General features: G+C 46.1%; 1 protein-coding gene across 3 annotated transcripts in view; it reads right to left on the bottom strand.

The window, feature by feature from the left end:
- Positions 1 to 20,227, bottom strand: part of LOC132805844 (activin receptor type-1B-like) — a 62,396-nt gene that overhangs the window by 18,549 nt on the left and 23,620 nt on the right. For 2 of the 3 annotated variants that reach the window (XM_060821152.1, XM_060821151.1), the window contains exon 2: positions 426 to 656. The exons of the other annotated variant lie outside the window; for it this stretch is intronic. In XM_060821152.1, the coding sequence (XP_060677135.1) occupies positions 426 to 656 (231 nt within the window). The remainder of the gene's footprint in view (positions 1 to 425; positions 657 to 20,227) is intronic. 3 annotated transcript variants of the gene reach the window in all.

Genomic DNA, 20,227 nt, shown 5'->3' on the forward strand with positions numbered 1-20,227 from the left:
CACTTAGACAACCTGAGATGGTGCCAGCATGGGAGCAACGAGAGCACATGAACAGCTTTAACTTCAAAACCCCGGTGCCCAGTTGCTGAACACACCAGACTGGGCATAGTTAGCCCAGTCTAAACCAATCCCATTTGTATTGTGTGCTGGCGAGACCTGCCCAGCAGGCAGTGTTGAAACCAGACAGAGGCAAAAGCAGACACGGAAAGGCGGTACCAATTGCCCGAGGAGCGTATGGAAAGCCGCTACTGGGGAAAATGAGATGGGAGCTCACGATTGGGAGTGTCAAGGCTGGACTGGCCATTTCTTGGGAATGGGGATGGTGGCAGCAGGGGACATCAAAATGGCTGCCAGAACCCAGAGCTCAGGGGAGGGGCGAGGGCAGGTACAGTAATAAAGTTACTGAGAGCTTCCCTGGAACCTACCTTCTGGAGGAGGTAGCTCCAGGTTGTTGCAGAAGTCTTTGTAACAGCAGATTGTAGTCACATACTCTTTGTTATTCCGACAGTAGATAGGTGGAACCAAGTCTTGGGGCCGCACACACACTCTGATCTCGTGCTCAACACCCCCAATTCGGGAGAGGGAGGCCAGGCACGCCCCATCTGTCTCACAAGTTTGGTTTGTCTTCAAACAATCCTTACAAAAGCACTTCAACGCTTGAAAGAAGAAAAAAAGAAGCCTTTTAGACTCTAACAGAAAAAGAAATCAAATGGACTCTGCTCCCACCTGCAGTGGCCTCAAGGCCCATCCAGGGCAGAGAAGCCAACTTTCGGATTACTGACATGATAATAGCTGTTAATACAGTTAGGCGCCATTACAATGCAGCAAGTTTGTGGGACTCATTGGAGTGGGGAGCGTTTAAAAAAAAAAGCCAGCCACCCAGATCCCACACAAAAAAAATAAGAAAACAAAACTCAAAACGGTTCCTCTTACAGCAAATCAAAGTAAAGTCAAAATCAAAACGTTTCCTGGATCCCCAACCCATCACCGACCACCCTGCACCCTTCCCGATTTCAGCCAACTTCCAGAGTCTTCAATATCAGTCCAGGAACGCACCAGTTAGACAGACAGAGAGCTCCCCGGACGACAACACCGGGGCCGCCCCACGCTCAGGGTAAAATGGCGCCAGCCGAAAGTTGCGCGTGCACAAAGCACACAAGATTGCAATGCAGCGATGCTTCGCTTTAGCGCGGAGACACGAGACAGATTGGAGCACGGGACCTAACACCACAGCAAATCACACCCACAGAGTTAAACAAAAGATGGCCCAAAGTCAAACTCCATGCATCGTGCAGACAAGATAAATTCAATCAGCCTGAGCCTTACTATGATAAATTCGCTGTTTCCCACCTCACTAAAAACACAACAGTACAGCACAGGAACAGGCCCTTCGGTCCACCATGTCTGTGCTGACCATGATGCCATTCTAAGTTAATCCCATCTGCCTGCACATGGTCCATATCCCACAATTCTCTGCCTGTTCATGTGTCTGTGTAAATGCCTGTTCAATGTTGCTATTGTATCGGGTTTTACCACCTCCCCCCGGCAGTGTGTTCCAGGCACCTACTATGGTCCAGGTAAAAGGCTTTCCTTACACATCTCATTTCAACTCCCCCCCCCGGGGAGAAAGACTCCAATCACCCACCCTATCCATGACCCTGATAATTTTATCAGAACTGCACACAAGACTCCGAATGTGGCCTCACTAATGTTTTATACAGCTGTAACGTGACCTGCCACCTTGTATACTCAGTGCCCTGCCTGAAGGTAAACATGCTGTATTGCCCTCTTTACCACCTTACCCACTTGTGCTGCCCCTTCCAGGGAGCTGAGCTTGTACTCCAAGATCCCTCCGGATATCAATACGTTCCCCTTGGATTTGACCTCCCAAAATGCATCACCTCACCTTTGTCAGGATTAAACCACACCTGCCTTTTCCCTGCCCAACTTTCCAACTGATCTATGTCCTACTGGACCTTTGACAACCCTCCTCACCACCCATAACTCCATCAATTTTTCATGTCATCTACAAAATTACTAATCAGACCTCCTACATATATACAAGGTCCCAGCACTGATCACTGCAGAGCACCACTGGTCCCAGATCTCCAGTCAGATAAACACCCCTCGGTCTTCTACGGCTAAGCCAATTTTGCATCTGCAAACATTTCCCTCCCAATTACAACCCACGGATTATAGCTGGCAATTCTAAATACAGGCAGATAGATAAGCTGTTCGAGGTGGTGAAAGGGTGAATTGACCCTCGATATCCACTGACACACAAAGCTCAGGTTTGTGTGTTTAAACTTGGATTCACACATGGGATTCACATACACATTCAAAATGGCATTGCCTATTTCAACAGACTGTTTCCAAAGAAGTCTCACATTTACTCAATCCTATCGCCACTTATTCAAAGTCCACATGACTATAATCGCACAACCACAGCATAGATGTAAGGGATGGGGCAGGTTTAGAGGGGACGCGAGGAAACACCTTTCTCCCCCAGGAGGGCGGTGAGGAATCTGGACCTCCCTGCCTGGTCAGGGTGGGAGGGGCAGAAACCCTCAGCACACTGAAGGAGGACTTCGATGGGTCACTAGTGATGTCCAAACATACAAGGCTATGGACCAAGTACTGGAGAATGGAATTCGAATAGCTAGAGGGTTGATTTGGACTAGCGTAGACTCGATGGGCTGAAAGGGCCTCTCTGTGCTGCCGAGCCCGGTGACTGACATTTAAACTAAAGCTCGATCATTTTATCCAATATTTCATGCTCGCATCTCCAACGGTTAATCCATATTTTGTAATTACCAGTAAACCTGCTTAATCTCTTTTTGCCCTTTGATTGTCTATACATACACAGTTTCTCTCTCTTTCAGGATGCATATGGCCCACTTGCCTCTAATTAGTCAACACATGAAACGCAAGAGCTGGGAGATTAGGATAGGGCTGTAGATAACATTAGTTAGAGCAGAGCTGGAGGACTGTGTGCAGTTCTGGTCACCGCACTACAGGACGGATGGGATTGCACTGGAGAGGATGCAGAGGAGATTCACCAGGATGTTGCCTGGGCTGGAGAGATTCAGTGTGAAGAAAGAGAGACTGGATAGACTGAGTTGGTTTTCTTTAGACCAGAGACAACCGAAGAGGAATTGGAGATGTACAAAGTTCAGAGGGGCACAGAGAGAGAGTGTAGACAGGGAGAAACTCCATCCTGCTCCTGCAGCTACATGGAGATCACCTTGCTTTGATCTGGGGCACAAATATGACATAAGGGGTTCACACTAGCTCCCTCGTATCGCACATGGGCAGGTGAAGGGGATGAGCATATAGAAATAAAGGAAGGCTTGATTACAATCATATACGGCTTTGGTGGGATCATATCTAGAATGTAGCGTGCAAATTTAGTCTTCATATTTCAAGATTACATTCAAATTGGAGGTGGCACAGCAAAAGGTCACTCAATCGATCCCATGGAGGAGAGATGGAGTAAATTGGGTTGATATTCTCTGGAGTTGAGCAGAACGAGCAGGGATCTCATTGAGACAGACTCAACTCGGAAAGGTTTGGGCCAGGTCTGTACTGAAAATGTTGCTGCCCTTTGACTGGGGTTATCTAGAACACGGGGGTGGGAAGGAGGTAAGGGGGTCTCAGAATAACAGTTTAGTGCCGAGATCAGGAGACGGGGGCGAGGAAATGGATTCCTCCACTGTTAAACACATTTGAAAAGGGGGTGGGGTGAAAGACCAACCACAAATTGTATCAAATGGTTTCTTTAATGCCGCCAATACAGTGCCCCATCTTCTAAAAGAATGGAGAAAAGGTTGTTCATTTCTTCCACTGCCTAAAACAGTTTTTTCTCTTTGTTATATCCAACATCTTTGGTTTACTTGGTGAACGGAAGTACTTTTTAAAAAATATATAAACGTCCTGGAGGACTTTTTTTTTTAGTACTATTATCAGTAACAGTAAACTGGAAATTAGCTTTCAATTCCTGGCAGTTACAGGGTGGCCAAGCAAGTTTCAGCCTACTCCTGCCCGTTTCTTCTATTCTTGTGAAGAAACAGCAGCGAGTTGGACTGAATAATGGGCCAGGAGATGGAAGGAGAAATTCCGTTTCAATCCCTTTCCATGTTAAGTTGGTGCCCCCCGCCCGCTTGATTGATTAAGTTAGGACAAGAGTGGGGAAGAGAGAAAGAAGGGGCTCACTGCAACATTGAGATCAATTGCCAACTAGGCCTCAAAAAGTACACAGAGACACCTCAGTTAGCTAGACCAACTGAACACGTTTGGAGACGACTGAGAGAGGGAGAAATCAGAAATGTTATGGGCAGTTTGGGAACAGGAGGAAAAAAAAGGTAAATAGAAAGAGGGCGTTAGGAGACTAAATGTGAAGGTGGGAAAAAAGGCTATAAACTTTGGAATGCACACAATATAACAACAGCAAGCATTGATTCACTTTGCAGAGTGATTGTTGGGACAGCCTTCCTGCGAGAGTGGAAAATCCCGCTCAAACCATCAGGAGACCACACCTCAGGCTGGGGGGGGGGGGGGGGGGAGGAAAGGAAGAGAATTCCAGAGCATGGGGCCCGGGCAAGCTGAAGGCACAGCCAGCAATAATTAAAAAGTTAACACAAAAAATTAAAATTAAAAAACAATAAAATTTAAAGAAAAACAGGGATACTAGATTGGTTAGAACAAAACCCAGGTGGAGATCAAAGAGCAGAGATCTGAAAACAAGGCTTCAACTTTTTATTCCAACAAAAAAGCTGAAGCCTCACCTGGGGTGGGCACCAAAGTAGATCAGCAAATGCCCAAGCAGATGTGGTCAAGTGAATGCTGTGGTCACCCACCCTTTGCATGAGGCGCTCTCGGACTTAAATCAACAAAATCAAAAAGTTACTCTTCAGAGAGTCAGTGTGGGCTTGTTGGGCTAAATGGCCTGTTTCTGCACTGTAGGGTTTCTATGATTAATGGGGACAAGACATTGTGAAGCCATCACCAAGGTTATGGCGAGAGCTAGCTGCTGGCAACAATCCAAATGTCAGCAGCAAAAATAAAACACAAATCCCATCATTTGAAAGGAACTTGTAACAAGGCTGCACCCACCCCAACATAAAAATCACTCTGCACTCCCTCAGTGATTTAGCAAAATGTATTGGGTTGCCCTGCTCAGCGCCTCCCAGTGTCTGGGATGAATGGGTGCAGGAAGGCGTGTGTGTGTGTGTGAGAGAGAGAGAGAGGGAGATATATATGACATCCAATTCAGCCATTCAGCCCATCGAGGCATCCAATACATGGTGAAAGGATCTAGGTAGGAGAAAGGGAGGTCTGCAGATGCTGGAGATCAGTGTCCAGAGAGAGGGTTGCTGAAGAAGCACAGCAGGTCAGGCAGCATGGGGAAAAAAAAAAATCAGCGTTTCAGGCATCAGCCTCATCAGGACTAGTGCCTGGCCACCAAGCCCAGCATCTTACAGGAAGGACTGTAAAGTTGGACACTATTTTGTTATTTTCTGCCTTTAGCTTGTGTTTTGGTTCATTTGTGTTTTAAGATGGCGCCAAGAGTCCCAATACACGTCACACTGTATTTTGGAACAAGATACATATGAATATTAAATCAATGGTGGCCATGGCTGATCCAATCACCCTCAACTCCACTTTCCTGCCTTTTCCCAGTAACCGTCGATCCCCTTCCCCCATTTAAAGAGAAAAAAAACCCCACTTGGTCTGGCATCTTCCACTTCATTCCACCCCCCACAGCATCAACACCCAATCCAATTTCTAATATTGGCTTGGCATCCACCGACTTAGTGATCACCAGTGTGATCAGACCTGCACAGACACAACAGGCTCTGTGCCCTGAAAATCACAAGGACTTAATGCTGCAACACCGGTTTGAAGCGTTAAAACAATTCCGCCATTGCGGCAGGAAGGGACCATCCCTTTTCAATCCAGAGCCTATGGCAAACCCAAAAACTCTTCCAAAAACAAAAAAAAAGGCGACCTTTTAGGAAAAGGGTCAGACCTCAGTCAGTGCGCCCACAAACGCAACCGTTCCCAAAACAAAAAAACATCCAGTGGCAATACAATGGTGCGACCCAGCACCACAAACATCAGCTTCCAATCGCAGCCAATTGGAGTTACACTGCTCAGCATCCCCTGTGTGAATCCAAGTGGTTGCTCGAAGAATGCAAGATCTTTCCAAAGTCCGCCCTGCAGATTCCTGCTGGAAACCAGAATCGCCGTGACAACGGATACCGGTCCCATATGACCACTGGGACACACCCAACGAGGTGCCTTTTGGAGGTGTAGTCACTGCTGTTCACGTAGCAAACGCCGCAGTTAGTTTGTGCACAGCAAGCTCCCACAACCACCTGGATAATCTGCTTTGGCGACTGCAATTCGGGTGGAGGCGGGGGAAATTGGAGAGACGAAGAGAGGAGAATAAGTTCTGTCCCCATCGCTGTTCGGAAGTTTAGGTGTAAGCAAGTCAGAACACAGCATAAAGCAGCCGCTCCGAACAACAGGAAATGGGTGGGGGGGAATGCTCTTCGGTGGGTCAACGTAGACCCAACGGGCAGAATAGCCGCTTTCCGCACTGTTGGGAATCTTAGATGATCAGATCAGCCATGAACACAGACTCGATGGGCTCTGCCGAGTGGCTTATTTCCACACCCAAGTCTGTGTGTGTCTATGGGGGGGGGGAAAGCAGGCCCACACAAAAATGAAGGAACAAAATGTGAAAACAATACCAAACAAGGAATTCTGCTTAAAAAACGTAACACCACTTCACAGGCTGCAGTCCGAAATCGAGGAACCGGTAAACACCTCCTAGATCCTAATTCCATTTGGAACCAAAAGAAAAGTATAAAACTGAAAACAAAAGCGGATCACAACTGCTTTGGTTGGTACACGCATCAAACCGGGATGACGGAAGGGAATCACAGAAATGCTCCTAAGAAAATGTTCCAAGGCACTGCACAGAAAAATGTAAATCATACAGAAACGGCCACAAAGGAAAGGGAGGGCTGGTAAAATGGCGCCTCTAAACTCGGCCAGTGAGGTAAAAAGGTAGATATGAAAAAGCAGGAGATGTTAACAGAGGAAAATTCATAGCACCATTCCTGGAGAACGGAAGGGACAGCCATCAGTAAAAGTGGTCGAAAAGGTAGGAGAGGAGATGGAGAAAAGGCAAGAGGGTTAGATAGCAGCAGAAATGGGGAGGGGCAAAACTAGAAAAAGGGGTTAAGACTGGATGAGCATTTGTGGGAGATGGGTGGTGTGGAGCCAATGTAGATCAGAAAACAGGGTGGGAGGGCTAGTGGTGTAGATGGTGGGAGGAGTGCGGTGGGATTAAGAGAACACAAGGCATGTCACCGCTGGAAATACACAGCACCCTGAACAGGAGAGGCAAACTGAGCAGTGGTATCAAAAGCTGACTGAAGTTTGAGACAAGGGCTTGCATCCGAATTGTTCATCTCTTTCCACATGTGGAAAGTGATTGGGGTGCATTTCCAACATTCAGAAATCCTGCCCCCTCCAATTTTTTCATGAAATATCAATCGATTCTTGACAATCCCAGTTGTGAAGACAGAACATGCTAATTTTTAATTAAATTGCAAGCACTAAAGGTTTGAAGGGGTCGGAATAAGGGGAAAGGAACAAAACTCCCGTTCCTCTCTCTCAGTGGTAGATTTTCCGGCTACTGGAGGGTGGGGAGAGACAGAGCGCTGAAGATACAAGAGGACTCATTCCAGAGCAATGTCCCATTATTCGCTTCAAAACAGACATGAAAACCAGCTCACATTGAGCACTTCCTGACAGACAGCTCAGAAGGAAAAAGGAGGAAGGATAGCAACTTTCCAAAAAAAAAACACCCCACCCAGCCCAGGACTCCAGACCCCAGAGCAAAGCCAGTGCCGAAGCTCATCAAGCTCATGTCGAAATCACCAGGGGATGACGATTATTCCAGGAATTTGACAGGAAGCATTCCCTTCTTGTTTGTGCAATCCTGGGGGTGGGGCGATGCAAGGGCAGCTGCCCAAGGCTTGGCACCATCTTGCCCAGAAACTCATTATTCACAAATCTGACTTAATGCTTTGAGCCCCCCTTCCAGGATTCACTTACTCTCTCCTTCAGAAGCCCCCCCCCCCCTCTTGAGCAGGGGCTGCCAGCTAGAAATCTACAGGGGAGTGGGAGGTGTCAGCAGATAGACTTGGATACCCCCCCACCATCATCTTCATGGCAACTCAGACCAACAGGGCACAGGACATGGCATAGAAGGAGCTCACTGGTTGGCCCTGTTCCATTACATGACAGGCATGATTGGGTAAAAGAGTCGCAATCTCTCGGATGTTTGTCACTTAACTCAGAGGAAAATTTTTTTAAAAGAAGTGCCAGAGATGGTGTTCCAGCTTTCTTCCTTGCCTAAGTCAGACTCTAAACCCTGGAGCTCAGTTGCAGAAAAAAAAACCCATCACAAACAGACACCATACAGGTGGGCTGCATCTTGACACACAAGAGCGCTGCCAAAAAAAAAAAAGGGTGTCTCAGGGCAACTTCATTTAAAATTAAATGTACTAAAATGTTTTGCCTAAAATCATCCTAAATTCACTCCTAATACCAGGGCTGTCTAGTTTCATTCCTGAAGAAGGGCTCATGCCCGAAACATTGATTCTCCTGCTCCTTGGATGCTGCCTGACCTGCTGCACTTTTCCAGCAACACATTTTCAGCTTGTGTCTAGTTTCAGTGCCAGCCTGAATCAAGAACTGGCCCCAGTTTGTAAGGCCATTGAAAAATAGGAACAGGTGGCAGTTAGTCAGCCTGCTCTGCCATTCATCAAGATCATGGCTGGTATGGTTGAGGCCTTCCCCCCCCCACCCCCCTACTTTCTAGCCTTCTAGATGGAAGTGGTTATGGGTTTGGAAGATGCTGTCTGAGGACCTTTGGTGAATTTCTGCAGTGCATCGTGTGGACGGTACACTTTGCTGCTACTGAGCGTCGGTGGTGGTATTCCTCTACCAATAAAAAGCCAGTACGCCATATGCCTTCTTCACAGCACTACTTACCTGGGTGGCAACTTTCAGAGATCTGTGCACATGGACACCAAGATCCCTCTGCTCATCCACACTACTAAGTATAGCTGCTCAATATCGAATGGTGTTACTGTTACTGAATTCTCCCATAACAACATCCTGGGGGATACTGTCGATCAGAAACTCAACTTGCCACAAAGCACAGCAGCCATACAAAGCAGGTCAGATGTTAGGAAACCTGCTCACCTCCTAACTTCCCAAAGCCTGTCCCACCATCTACAGGTGTTAGGAGTGTGATGGAATACTCCCCACTTGCCCTGGATGGGGGCAGCTCCATTAACACTCAAGAAGGTTGGCACCAGAAAGCGGCTGCTTTGTCCTGGATGATGTCAATCTTCTCGAGTGTTATTGGAGCAGTGGTGGACTCTCCCTCTTTATGGACATTTAAACAGGCATTGGATAGGCATATGGAGGATAGTGGGCTAGTGTAGGTTAGGTGGGCTTGGGTCGGCGCAACATCGAGGGCCAAAGGGCCTGTACTGCACTGTATTTTTCTCTGTTCTATGTGCTCTCCAACCCTCCTCTCAGTATGGAAGGGGTCTCCCATCATTTTTAATACTGTGATCCCCTAGTTCTGGAACATCCCCTCAGCAGCTAGTCAAGTCCCCTCAGAAACTTGGATGTTTCAATAAGATCACCCTCTTATTCCTGTCCCTACACTCACTGGAGTTCAATCTACTCAACCTTTCCTCAAGATGAACCCCTTCATCCCCAGAAGACCTGCTGTAACTTGCCGCCAGTGCAAGTGTAACCTTTCCTGAGTAAGGAGACCAAAACTACACCCCATACTCTAAACAAACAGTCTCACCAGGACCCTGTACCAATGCACCAAGACTTGCCTCATCTTTGGTATACAGAGGAACCTCGATTATCTGAAGGACACAGGCGGGAAGAATTTCATTCGAATGCTGGATAACAGTTTAGCCCAGCATTGGGACATTGCGATCTTGCAGAGTAATGCAAAACTCAGATAAATCAATTGCCGGAAAAATCAGAGGTTCCCCTATTTGTTTGCCAAACTCAGTCTCAATTATATGAAGGTTAAAAAGAAGTTGGAGGTACTTCCAGATTTTCCCTTGGCTTTCAGTGGGTGGAGGAGAGGTAGTGTCACTGCATTAGCTACCCAGAGGCTCAGGCAAATGCTCAGAGGACAGTGGATCAACTCTTATGACAGTTATTGGAATTTAAATAAATCTAAAAACTGATGAGAATAAAGTCACATTGGAAAAACCCACATGGGCTGACTAGTGTCCTTTGGGCAACATTTAGTAATAGGGAAGGAAGTCTGTCACGCTTACCCGGTCTAAAGTTAAAACTCACAACACCAGGTTATAGTCCAACAGGTTTATTTGGAAACACTAGCTTTCGGAGTGACGCTCCTTCATTCTTGTGGAGAAGACAATTCTTACAGAATTCTAGTTGAGACCACATAGGACTGCAGAGCCACAGCAACATGATAAGAGTCTGAATTGCCCCCCTGAAATGGGGGAACAAGACACTTAGTACAAGGGTCAATTAAGGATGGGCAGTAGGGGATCACGGTATTAAAAGTGGGCAAGTGGCCAGCGATGCCCCACCTAAAGAAAGAGAAACGTAAAAAATCTGCAGGAAAAAAAAACAGGCGTGTACACCCATTGCCCATCTTGAATGAAACGCCCCAATGCTTCTCTCCTGCCCCACAAACTGGTAGTTACCTACAATACAGGCCAGTCCAGATCTAATTGAACGGTGGGAATTGGTTTGAGGGGCTGAACGGCTGCCTCCTTCGTCAACGCACAACGGGTTTGAGATGATCTGCAGCAACACGTGAAAACAGACTGACAGCACAATAAAAGCCACACACACAGTGATCAGACGAAGCCTTACTTTACTTCATCTTGACCAAAAAAAAGCTAAATGCCCTTCAGAAATATTTCCTCGTAGACCAGGCTAGGGAAGGCAAAGAGTTGCTGAAGGCACTGTCGAGTTCCACCTGAAAAGGGTTGGGCGCCAAAGGACGATTACAGCGACAGCTGAGAACGGCCTAGTAAGCAGTCGCCACGGCAACCGTGTTGGCTCCGTGCAGTCAAGAGAGACACAGCTGACATCCTGCTGCAGGGCCGATCGATTCACAGTTAGTCCAGAAGCGACACCACACACATGAAGGCTCCTCTGTCTCTCCCTTCTCGATGTCCTCTCCAAATCTTCACCCCCACAACAGGTAACACCAGTCTTCCAACCCGGCTTACTCGACCTTGACAGTGAGGGCTTTCTGGGGGAGGTGGGGGCATGGCGGGCAAACTACCGTCTATTTCTATGCCAACAGCCAAAGCTTGCCTGCTCCCTGGAGGAGGTTTCACCTCATGGGTTTGAGGTCCTATAATATAACTCGCTACTTCAAAAAAGGTGGGAAGAGTGAGAGAGAGAAAAAAAATCAAAAGACTGGTGAGCCTGACATGGATGGTGGGGAAAACGCCAGCATCCATTCTAAAAGACTTAACAGCAGAAGTTGAGGGAGGGTGTAGAGATGCTCCATTGTGATTTGGACTGAGAGTGAGGGGTACATACCTGGCAGATATAGTAATATGGATAAGTGAGATTATCCACTTTGGGAGCAGAAATGTGAAGGTGGATTATTCTCTGAATGGCGAGAGATTGGGAAAGGGGGGAGGTGCAGTGAGACCGGGGTCCCCTTGTACACCAGTCACTGTAAGTCAGCCTGCAGGGGGCAGCAGGAGGTGGCGAAGGTCAATGGGATAGTGAGAGGGTTCAAGTACAGGAGCAGGGATGTCTTGCTGCAGTTGGACAGGTTAAGACTATATCCAGTGCAGTTTGAGATTCCCCCACTCCACCCTATAAAATTCTAACAGGACCAGACAGGGTAAACACAGGAAGGATGTTCCCAATGTGGTGGGAACACATGGCCAGGGAATCAATAAGTATTCACAGCAGCAGGACAGACCATTTCACCCGACTAGGTCATGCCATCCATCCTTACCTCACTAATGTTGGCCTAGTTTCTTTCTGCCTCATGTTCATCCAGCTCCCTCTTAAATAGACCCATAACTATTTACCTCAGTCACTTCCCCGTAGTAGCCATGTGCAAAGTCTGAACATTTACAGGTAAGGAATTTTATCCTCAATTGGTTCAGACTACTTTCCACATCCAAGACAGGATGAAGAATGCTGCTTGTTTTCCACAGTTTGACCCCTAACCTCCCACAACACAAAAGTACATGGTGTTAATCTGAAACCAGAAGCCTTACGTTTGATCAAGCTGTCCAAGAACATCTCACACACTCACTGTCTGCTATTGGCACGTGTTGGAAGGATTTGCCTGTTGACCCTCAATATGTTTGGTCACGTTGGGAATATACTTTGCTCGACTATAAAGTCCTGGTGTGGGACTTGAAGCCAGAGCACACGCAGGGGTAGGGGATGGACAGAGACACAATCTGTCATGCGAGAGGACCACTATCTTCCAAATTCCCTGACAGATTGATAGATTCTTGATGTCTTGAGGAATTAAGGGCTACGGGGAGGAATGTGGGTAAGTGGAGTTGAAATGCCCAGCCATGATTGAATGGCGGAGTGGACTCGATGGGCCGAATGGCCTTACTTCCACTCCTATGTCTTATGGTCTTATTCATTACTAGCCACTGTATACAGGTGGCCCCAACTTTGGGCCCATTCCACAAGTGGAAACCAGTTTTCTTTCTACATCGCCTTGACCAAAGACACTCAAAATTTAAAACAAACCTCTTTTGGCAACTCAAGGTTCTTCCAACAGCGCCTTCCAAACCCCCTCAACAAGGACCAGGAGCAACAGATGCACAGGAACACCAGCCCCTGCAAGTTCCCCTCAGAGCTCATCATCCAGACTTGGAGATATGTCACCGTTCCTTCAGTCTTGGCTGGGTCAAAATCCTAGAATTCCCCTCCCTAAGGGCATTTAACCTACAGCACATCGAATGTGGTGAGCTGCCACCTTGCAGTCAAGGGGCAACTAGGGATAGGCAATAAATACTGGGCCCAGTCATTGATGTTTACTCTGCCAAACAACAGATTTGGATTGGGAATGGATACTGACCCTATTCAGTTTGCCTTTCAGAGTGCAGAAGACCAAAGTTATTCAACACTCACCATTAAACCACAACAGCAAAATTAAAAGAAGCTAAAAAGCAGACGCATCCATGCAATGCGGACAATATCTTTTAAGCATCCAACAGTTTTCTTCACAGACTCCAAATACAAGCCCTGCTACCCCTGTGAAGGATAACTGGAGAGGGGTTTGATTTTTCTCTGCACCCCCCCCACCCCGTTAAGCACTCCCTGTACAGGAATGCTGACACCAGACAGATTACACCCTGTATATAGAGGAGCCAAGCAAACAGCTTGGCTACAAGGCTTTAAATGGAATGGCGCGACACAGCCATCTTAAATAAAACTCCTCAAAAGAAGGTGGTCAGGCTCTCCAGTCACAGGTCAGGATCTTGCTCCGGCCCAAGATCCCCATGACAAAAACAAACAAGACCATTACACAACCTGGAAATGAAAAAGGTCAGCAAGTAGCTTATCAAAACCAGTGACCTTCAACAAACCCAAATAAATCAGGCCTCAAAAAAAAAGAGACATGGCCTAACTGAACCACCCTTCCCACCTCCAGGCCAAAGGTCAAAAGTCTTTGACTAAAGGCAAACATCTCCTCAGAGCACAGGTCAGCTGGCGTGTGTCAGTGTAACACCTTTCACAATCACCAAACAACCCGAAGAGCATTTAACTAAATTTGATCGAGACACACAGACACTTTCAAAGCCAGACAGAGTTCAGCAACTAATGAAGGTCAGCCATAGCAGGACGATAGGTAAATGGGATCGTAAATAGGTTGGGGCACAGAGTTTGCGCTAACATCCCATTTGGTTGGGGGAAGAAAAAGAGAAAAAAAGAGATGAAAAAGTAGCCAGTAGTATTTTGGTTACTGTTCAAGTGCCCCCCCCAGACTAGGACGTAATGCTGTTGGTGGTACCCACAATGGATGTGGGTCTGGCAAACATGACAAAAAACAAAATTTTTTAAAACCACAGTACCAACACGGATAATTCCTACAAGAGTCAGTGCATTAAAGGAGGGAATAAAACCAGACCAAACAAAAGCATTCTCTGCTTTTAAAAAAAGGCAAGATAGATGGATTCTTGTAACGTGGGGAGGGGGTGAAAAAGGTGGGAATGTGGATTTGAGGTCACAGTCCCGATCACATTCAATGGCGGAGGAGGCTTGACGGGCTGAACGACCTTCACCATTGCCACAATGTCCATCAAATGGCACTGGAAGCGTTCGATCAGATTGGGTTCATTTCTGGCCCAACTGGTTCTCCTTCTGAAAGCACTGGGTCTTGCCATGAATGCTAGCTACCACTCTCTGATGTGGTATGTTGCTGTGTTCAATCAGGGGATAGCAAATAGTTTTTGAAATGTCATTCACTGGAGGAGGGCATCGCTGGCTGGGCCAGCATTTATTGGGCAGCGAGGGATGGGCAGAGGGTGGTCAAGAGTCAACCAGATTGCTGTGGGTCTGGGAGTTATAGATGTATGCCTGACTAGGTAAGGATGACAATTTCCTTCCCTGAAGGACACTAGTGAATCCAGATGGATTTTTCCCAGCAATTGACAATGGATTCAAGGTTATAGAGTCAGAGACGTACAGCATGGAAACAGGCCCTTCAGTCCAACTCATCCACGCTGACGAGATATCCCAACCCAATCTAGTCCCACCTGCCAGCACCCAGCCCATACCCCTCTAAACCCTTCCTATTCATATACCCATCCAAATGACTCTTAAAATGTTGCAATTGTACCAGCCTCCACCACTTCCTCTGGCCACACACACACACCTCTACATGAGAAAGTTGGCTCTTAGGTCTCTTTTATATCTTTCCCCTCTCCCCCTAAACCTATGACCTCTAGTTCTGGACTCTCCTACCCCAGGGAAAAGACCTTGTCTATTTATCCTATGATATTATAAACCCCCAAGGTCAACCCTCAGCCTCTGATGCTCTAGGGAAAACAGCCCCAGCCTATTCAACTCTCCCTATAGCTCAAATCCTCCAAATCTTTCTGAACCCTTTCAAGTTTCATAACATCCTTTCGACAGGAAGGAGACCAGAATTGCACGTAATATTCCAAAAAAAAGTGTCCTGTACAGCCACAACATGACCTCCCAACTCCTGTACTCAATACTCTGACCAATAAAGGAAAGCATACCAAATGCCGCCTTCACTATCATATCTACCTGTGACTGTACTTTCAAGGGCAATGAACCTGCACTCCAAGGTCTCTTTGTTCAGCAACACTCCCTTGGATCTGACCATTAAGTGTATAAGTCCTGCTAAAATTTGTTTTCCCAAAATGCAGCACCTCACATTTATCGGAATTAAACTCCATCTGCCACTTCTTTGCCCATTGGCCCATCTGTTCAAGATCCCATTGTAATCCGAGGTAAGCTTCTTCTTTGTCTAATTTTGGCGTCATCTGTAAACTTACTAACTATACCTCTTACGCTCACATCCAAATCATTGATCATTGGATTCTTACTTCCAGATTTTAAAAAAAAAACTGAATTCTAATTTCATCAGCTATCAGGATTAAAACCCAATCTACAGGCCAATGAGAAGAACACCGCCTCTTCCCAAAACGGGAAGCAAAAAAGTGCAAAGCAAGCTTGAAATTGGAGGCATTTACAAACTGCAGGGATTCTTGCAGCTTTGCAAATGTAGCAGTTCCTAACCAAGTCCACAGCGTGGGAGAAAAAGAGTTTCAATTTTTCCAACATGTGGGATCAGAGTTTAAAGTAGAAGAAAGCCTTCCCCTTGCAGCAATTCCAGTGCAGTACTAAGGGAGCACTGTCAACTCATTGGCAAAAAAAAGACAACATTATCCTTTCTAGGGAACATCACCGAGTTTATTTGCTCAGTCAGCTTAAAATGGTGGGTTTAAAAGTGATTTTTTTTTATTGACACTGCATGGTGGCTGTATAGTGAGGAGCCACATACCTGTAACATGTGGCTTTTGTAAATGCATTGAAAATGACAGAAAACAGCAATGAGCCAAATATCAGACATCCATCTATCTCCCTCCTGCCCTTTAGTGTAGTGTATCGCACAGATAAAACAATGCCAGTTGAAGGAATACACAGATGGTGTTCCAATTTGCTTAGTTCAATTGTCCTTCCTCTCCTACATCAGGGCTTTTGCCCGAAACGTCGAATTTCCTGTTCCTTGGATGCTGCCTGACCTGCTGCACTTTAACCAGTAACACATTTTCAGCTCTCCTACATGCACATACAATCCACACTTCCCCTCCAACTCTTGATTTAATCCTTGCCCTCCCCTTCACTTTTTTTGACCATGCAGCAGTGCCCTTCTCAAAGGGCACTGCTGGTCACTGGCCACTCAGGTGTTTTTCTTCCTGGTGGTAGAATATAAAAGGGATTTTTACACACTTGTTATTCTTCACTGCGTCCTATACACACACACACACACACACACACACACACAGGTGCTGGGGAAAAAATAAATACAATCCACATCTCTGCCCACACCAAAATCCTTCCAATCTGCAACAGCTTTCCTCAAACAACAAAAAAAACCGAAGGAAAAGGGGAGATGCACAAGCCAGCATACATCACCCTCCTTGAGGGGAAATTATGGGAGCACAAAGATCTTGGTCCCCAAAACCCAAGGAAAATGGAAATCAGACTCAAGATCACAAGCTGTGACAATTAGAAAATTAGTTGCTGCAAGAGATCTGCAGACTATAGACCACAAAACACATTTTTAAAAAGCAATAGAATGCTGTACAGAAATAAAAATTGGGAAGAAAATTAAGCGTCAATCCTACTATGCCCTTCGATAAACTTTTGGCTGATCCAACTGCAGTGTCATCTTGCCTTTCTAGCCACTAAACACTAATTTCACTCCCTTGCCTGTCAGACATCTAAGAATCAGCCTCAAAAATAAATCACAACAGCCCAGACTCCACTGTCCTCCAGAAAGTTCCACAGACTGTAGCAAGTCTCAGACAAACTTCTCACTAAAATGCAAGCAGGGCTGTTCGCTTACAAAACTGTATTCAGAGGACACAGGGATCAGGTGATTAAAAAGGAAAGATGAGTGTGCCAACATTAATTCAAACAAAACAAAAATTTCAGTAGCACAGATTTGTATTTGTACACCTACACACAGTAACTGCAAAACAAAAAAAACCTCTATGTCTTATTATCACAAAGGGGATCAAGGGGTACAGGGAGAGCAGAGGGGAGGATGATCAGATCAGCCATGATCTCATTGAATGGCAGAGCAGACTCAAAAGGGCTACTTCTGCTCCTATGTCTGTCTGCTGGTCTCCCTTGGACTTGGAAGCCAAAAAGAAAATTCTTGACAATCGCACTTTTGGAAGAGTTATTCTACCTCCTGTAATATAAAGATGCCATGACACCAGTCCAAAAATAAAAGAGCAAAGATCTTTGATGTCTTAATATTTGCAACTAACGTGGCCCCTTTGAAATTGCTGTGCCAGGGAGCGGGTGGGGTGGGGTGGGGACAAACTTCTGCTCTTTACTGACAAATGGAGTAAAACTTTGACCAGGCAAGCACCCATGAGCAGCTTGGTCAGTTCCACATAAACATGATAAACGATTCACACGGTGAGATGAAAACCTGCAGGGTGAAATTCCCATTCAGTGGTAGGGCTTCCACATATTTCAAAACAAAAATGGAAGTGGAGATTTCAGGGCAAACAAACTCAAAGTGCTGAAGAAACTCAGTGGGTCCAGCAGCATCTGGGGAGTGAACATTGAGTCCAGAGTGACTCATCTGCAGGACTGGAAGGACACAGTGGTACGGAGGTGCTGGTGTTGGACTGGGGGGTGGACAAAGTCAGACATCACACAGCTCCAGGTTAAAGTCCAACTGGTTTATTCCACACACGTACCACCCTCTGCATGAAAACGTTGCCCCTTACTCTTTCCCCTCTCACCTAAACCTATGCCATCTAGCCGTGGACTCCCTTACCCCAGGGAAAAGACTTTGCCTATTTATCCTATCCATGCCCCTCATAATTCTGTAAACCTCTATAAGGTCACCCCTCAGCCTCCGACACTCCAGGGAAAAAAAAAGAGCCCCAGCCTGTTCAGCCTCTCCCTGTAGCTCAAATCCTCCAACCCTAACATCCTTGTAAATCTTTTCTGAACCCTTTCAAGTTTCACAACATCTTTCCTATAGCAGTGAGACCAGAATTGCACGCAATATTCCAACAGTGGCCTAACCAATGTCCTGTACAGCCGCAACATGACCTCCCAACTCCTGTACTCAATACTCTGACCAATAAAGGAAAGCATACCAAACACCTTCTTCACCATCCTATCTACCTGCGACTCCACGTTCAAGGAGCTATGAACCTGCACTCCAAGGTCTCTTTGTTCAGCAACACTCCCTAGGACCTTACCATTAAGTGTGTAAGTCCTGCTAAGATTTGCTTTCCCAAAATGCAGCACCTCACAATTCTCTAAATTAAACTCCATCTGCTACTTCTCAGCCCATTGGCCCATTTGGTCCAGATCCTGTTGTAATCTGAGGTAACCTTCTTCGCTGTGCACTACACCTCCAATTTTGGTGTCATCTGCAAACTTACTAACTGTATCTATTATGTTCACATCCAAATCATTTATATAAATGACGAAAAGTAGTGGACCCAGCACCGATCCTTGTGGCACTCCACTGGTCGCAGGCCTCCAGTCTGAAAAACAACCCTCCACCACCACCCTCTGTCTTCTACCTTCGAGCCAGTTCTGTATCCAAATGGCTAGTTCTCCCTGTATTCCATGAGATCTAACCTTGCTAACCAGTCTCCCATGGGGAACCTTGTTGAACGCCTTACTGAAGTCCATCTACCACTCTGCCCTCAATCCTCTGTTGTTACTTCAAAAAAAAGAGAAAAACTCAATCAAGTTTGAGAGACACGATTTCCCACGCACAAAGCCATGTCGACTATCCCTAATCAGTCCTTGTCTTTCCAAATACGTGTACATCCTGTCCCTCAGGATTCCCTCCAACAACTTGCCCACCACCGAGGTCAGGCTCACTGGTCTATAGTTCCCTGGCTTGTCCTTACCACCCTTCTTAAACACATTAGCCAACCTCCAGTCTTCCAGCACATCACCTGTGACTATCGATGATATTTATATCTCAGCAAGAGGCCCAGCAATCATTTCTCTAGCTTCCCACAGAGTTCTAGGGTACACCTGATCAAATCCTGGGGATTTATCCACCTTTATGAATTTCAAAACATCCAACACTTCCTTCTTTGTAATATGGACATTTTGCAAGAGGTCACCACCTATTTCGCTACTTTCTATATCTTCCATATCCTTTTCCACAGTAAACACTGATGCAAAATACTCATTTAGTATCTCCCCCATTTTCTGCAGCTCCACACAAATGCTGCCTTGCTGATCTTGGAGGGGCCCTATTCCTTCCCTAGTTACCCTTTTGTCCTTAATGTATTTGTAAAAACCCTTTGGATTCTCCTTAACTCTATTTGCCAAAGTTATCTCATGTCCCCTTTTTGCCCTCCTGATTTCCCTCTTAAGTATACTCCTACTGCCTTTATACTCTAAGGATTCACTCGATCTATCCTGTCTATAACACATGCTTCCTTCTTTTTCTTAACCAAACCCTCATTTTCTGTCGTCATCCAGCATTCCCTATACCTACCAGCCTTCCCTTTCATCCTAACAGGAATATACAGTCTCTGGACTCTCGTTAGCTTATTTCTGAAGGTTTCCCATTTTCCAGCCATCTCTTTACCTGCGAACATCTGCCCCCAATCAGCTTTCGAAAGTTCTTGCTTAATACCAGCAAAATTTGCCTTTCTCCAATTTAGAACTTCAACTTTTAGATCTGGTCTATCCTTTTCCATCACTATTTTAAAACTAATAGAATTATGGTCACTGGCCCAAAGTGCTCCCCCACTGACACCTCAGTCACCTGCCCTGCCTTATTTCCCAAGAGTAGGTCAAGTTTTGCACCTTCTCTAGTCGGTACATCCACAAACTGAATCAGAAAGTTTTCTTGTACACACTGAAAAAATTCTTC

This window comes from Hemiscyllium ocellatum, chromosome X, assembly GCF_020745735.1.
Source record: "Hemiscyllium ocellatum isolate sHemOce1 chromosome X, sHemOce1.pat.X.cur, whole genome shotgun sequence".
In the NCBI taxonomy this organism is placed as follows: domain Eukaryota; kingdom Metazoa; phylum Chordata; class Chondrichthyes; order Orectolobiformes; family Hemiscylliidae; genus Hemiscyllium; species Hemiscyllium ocellatum.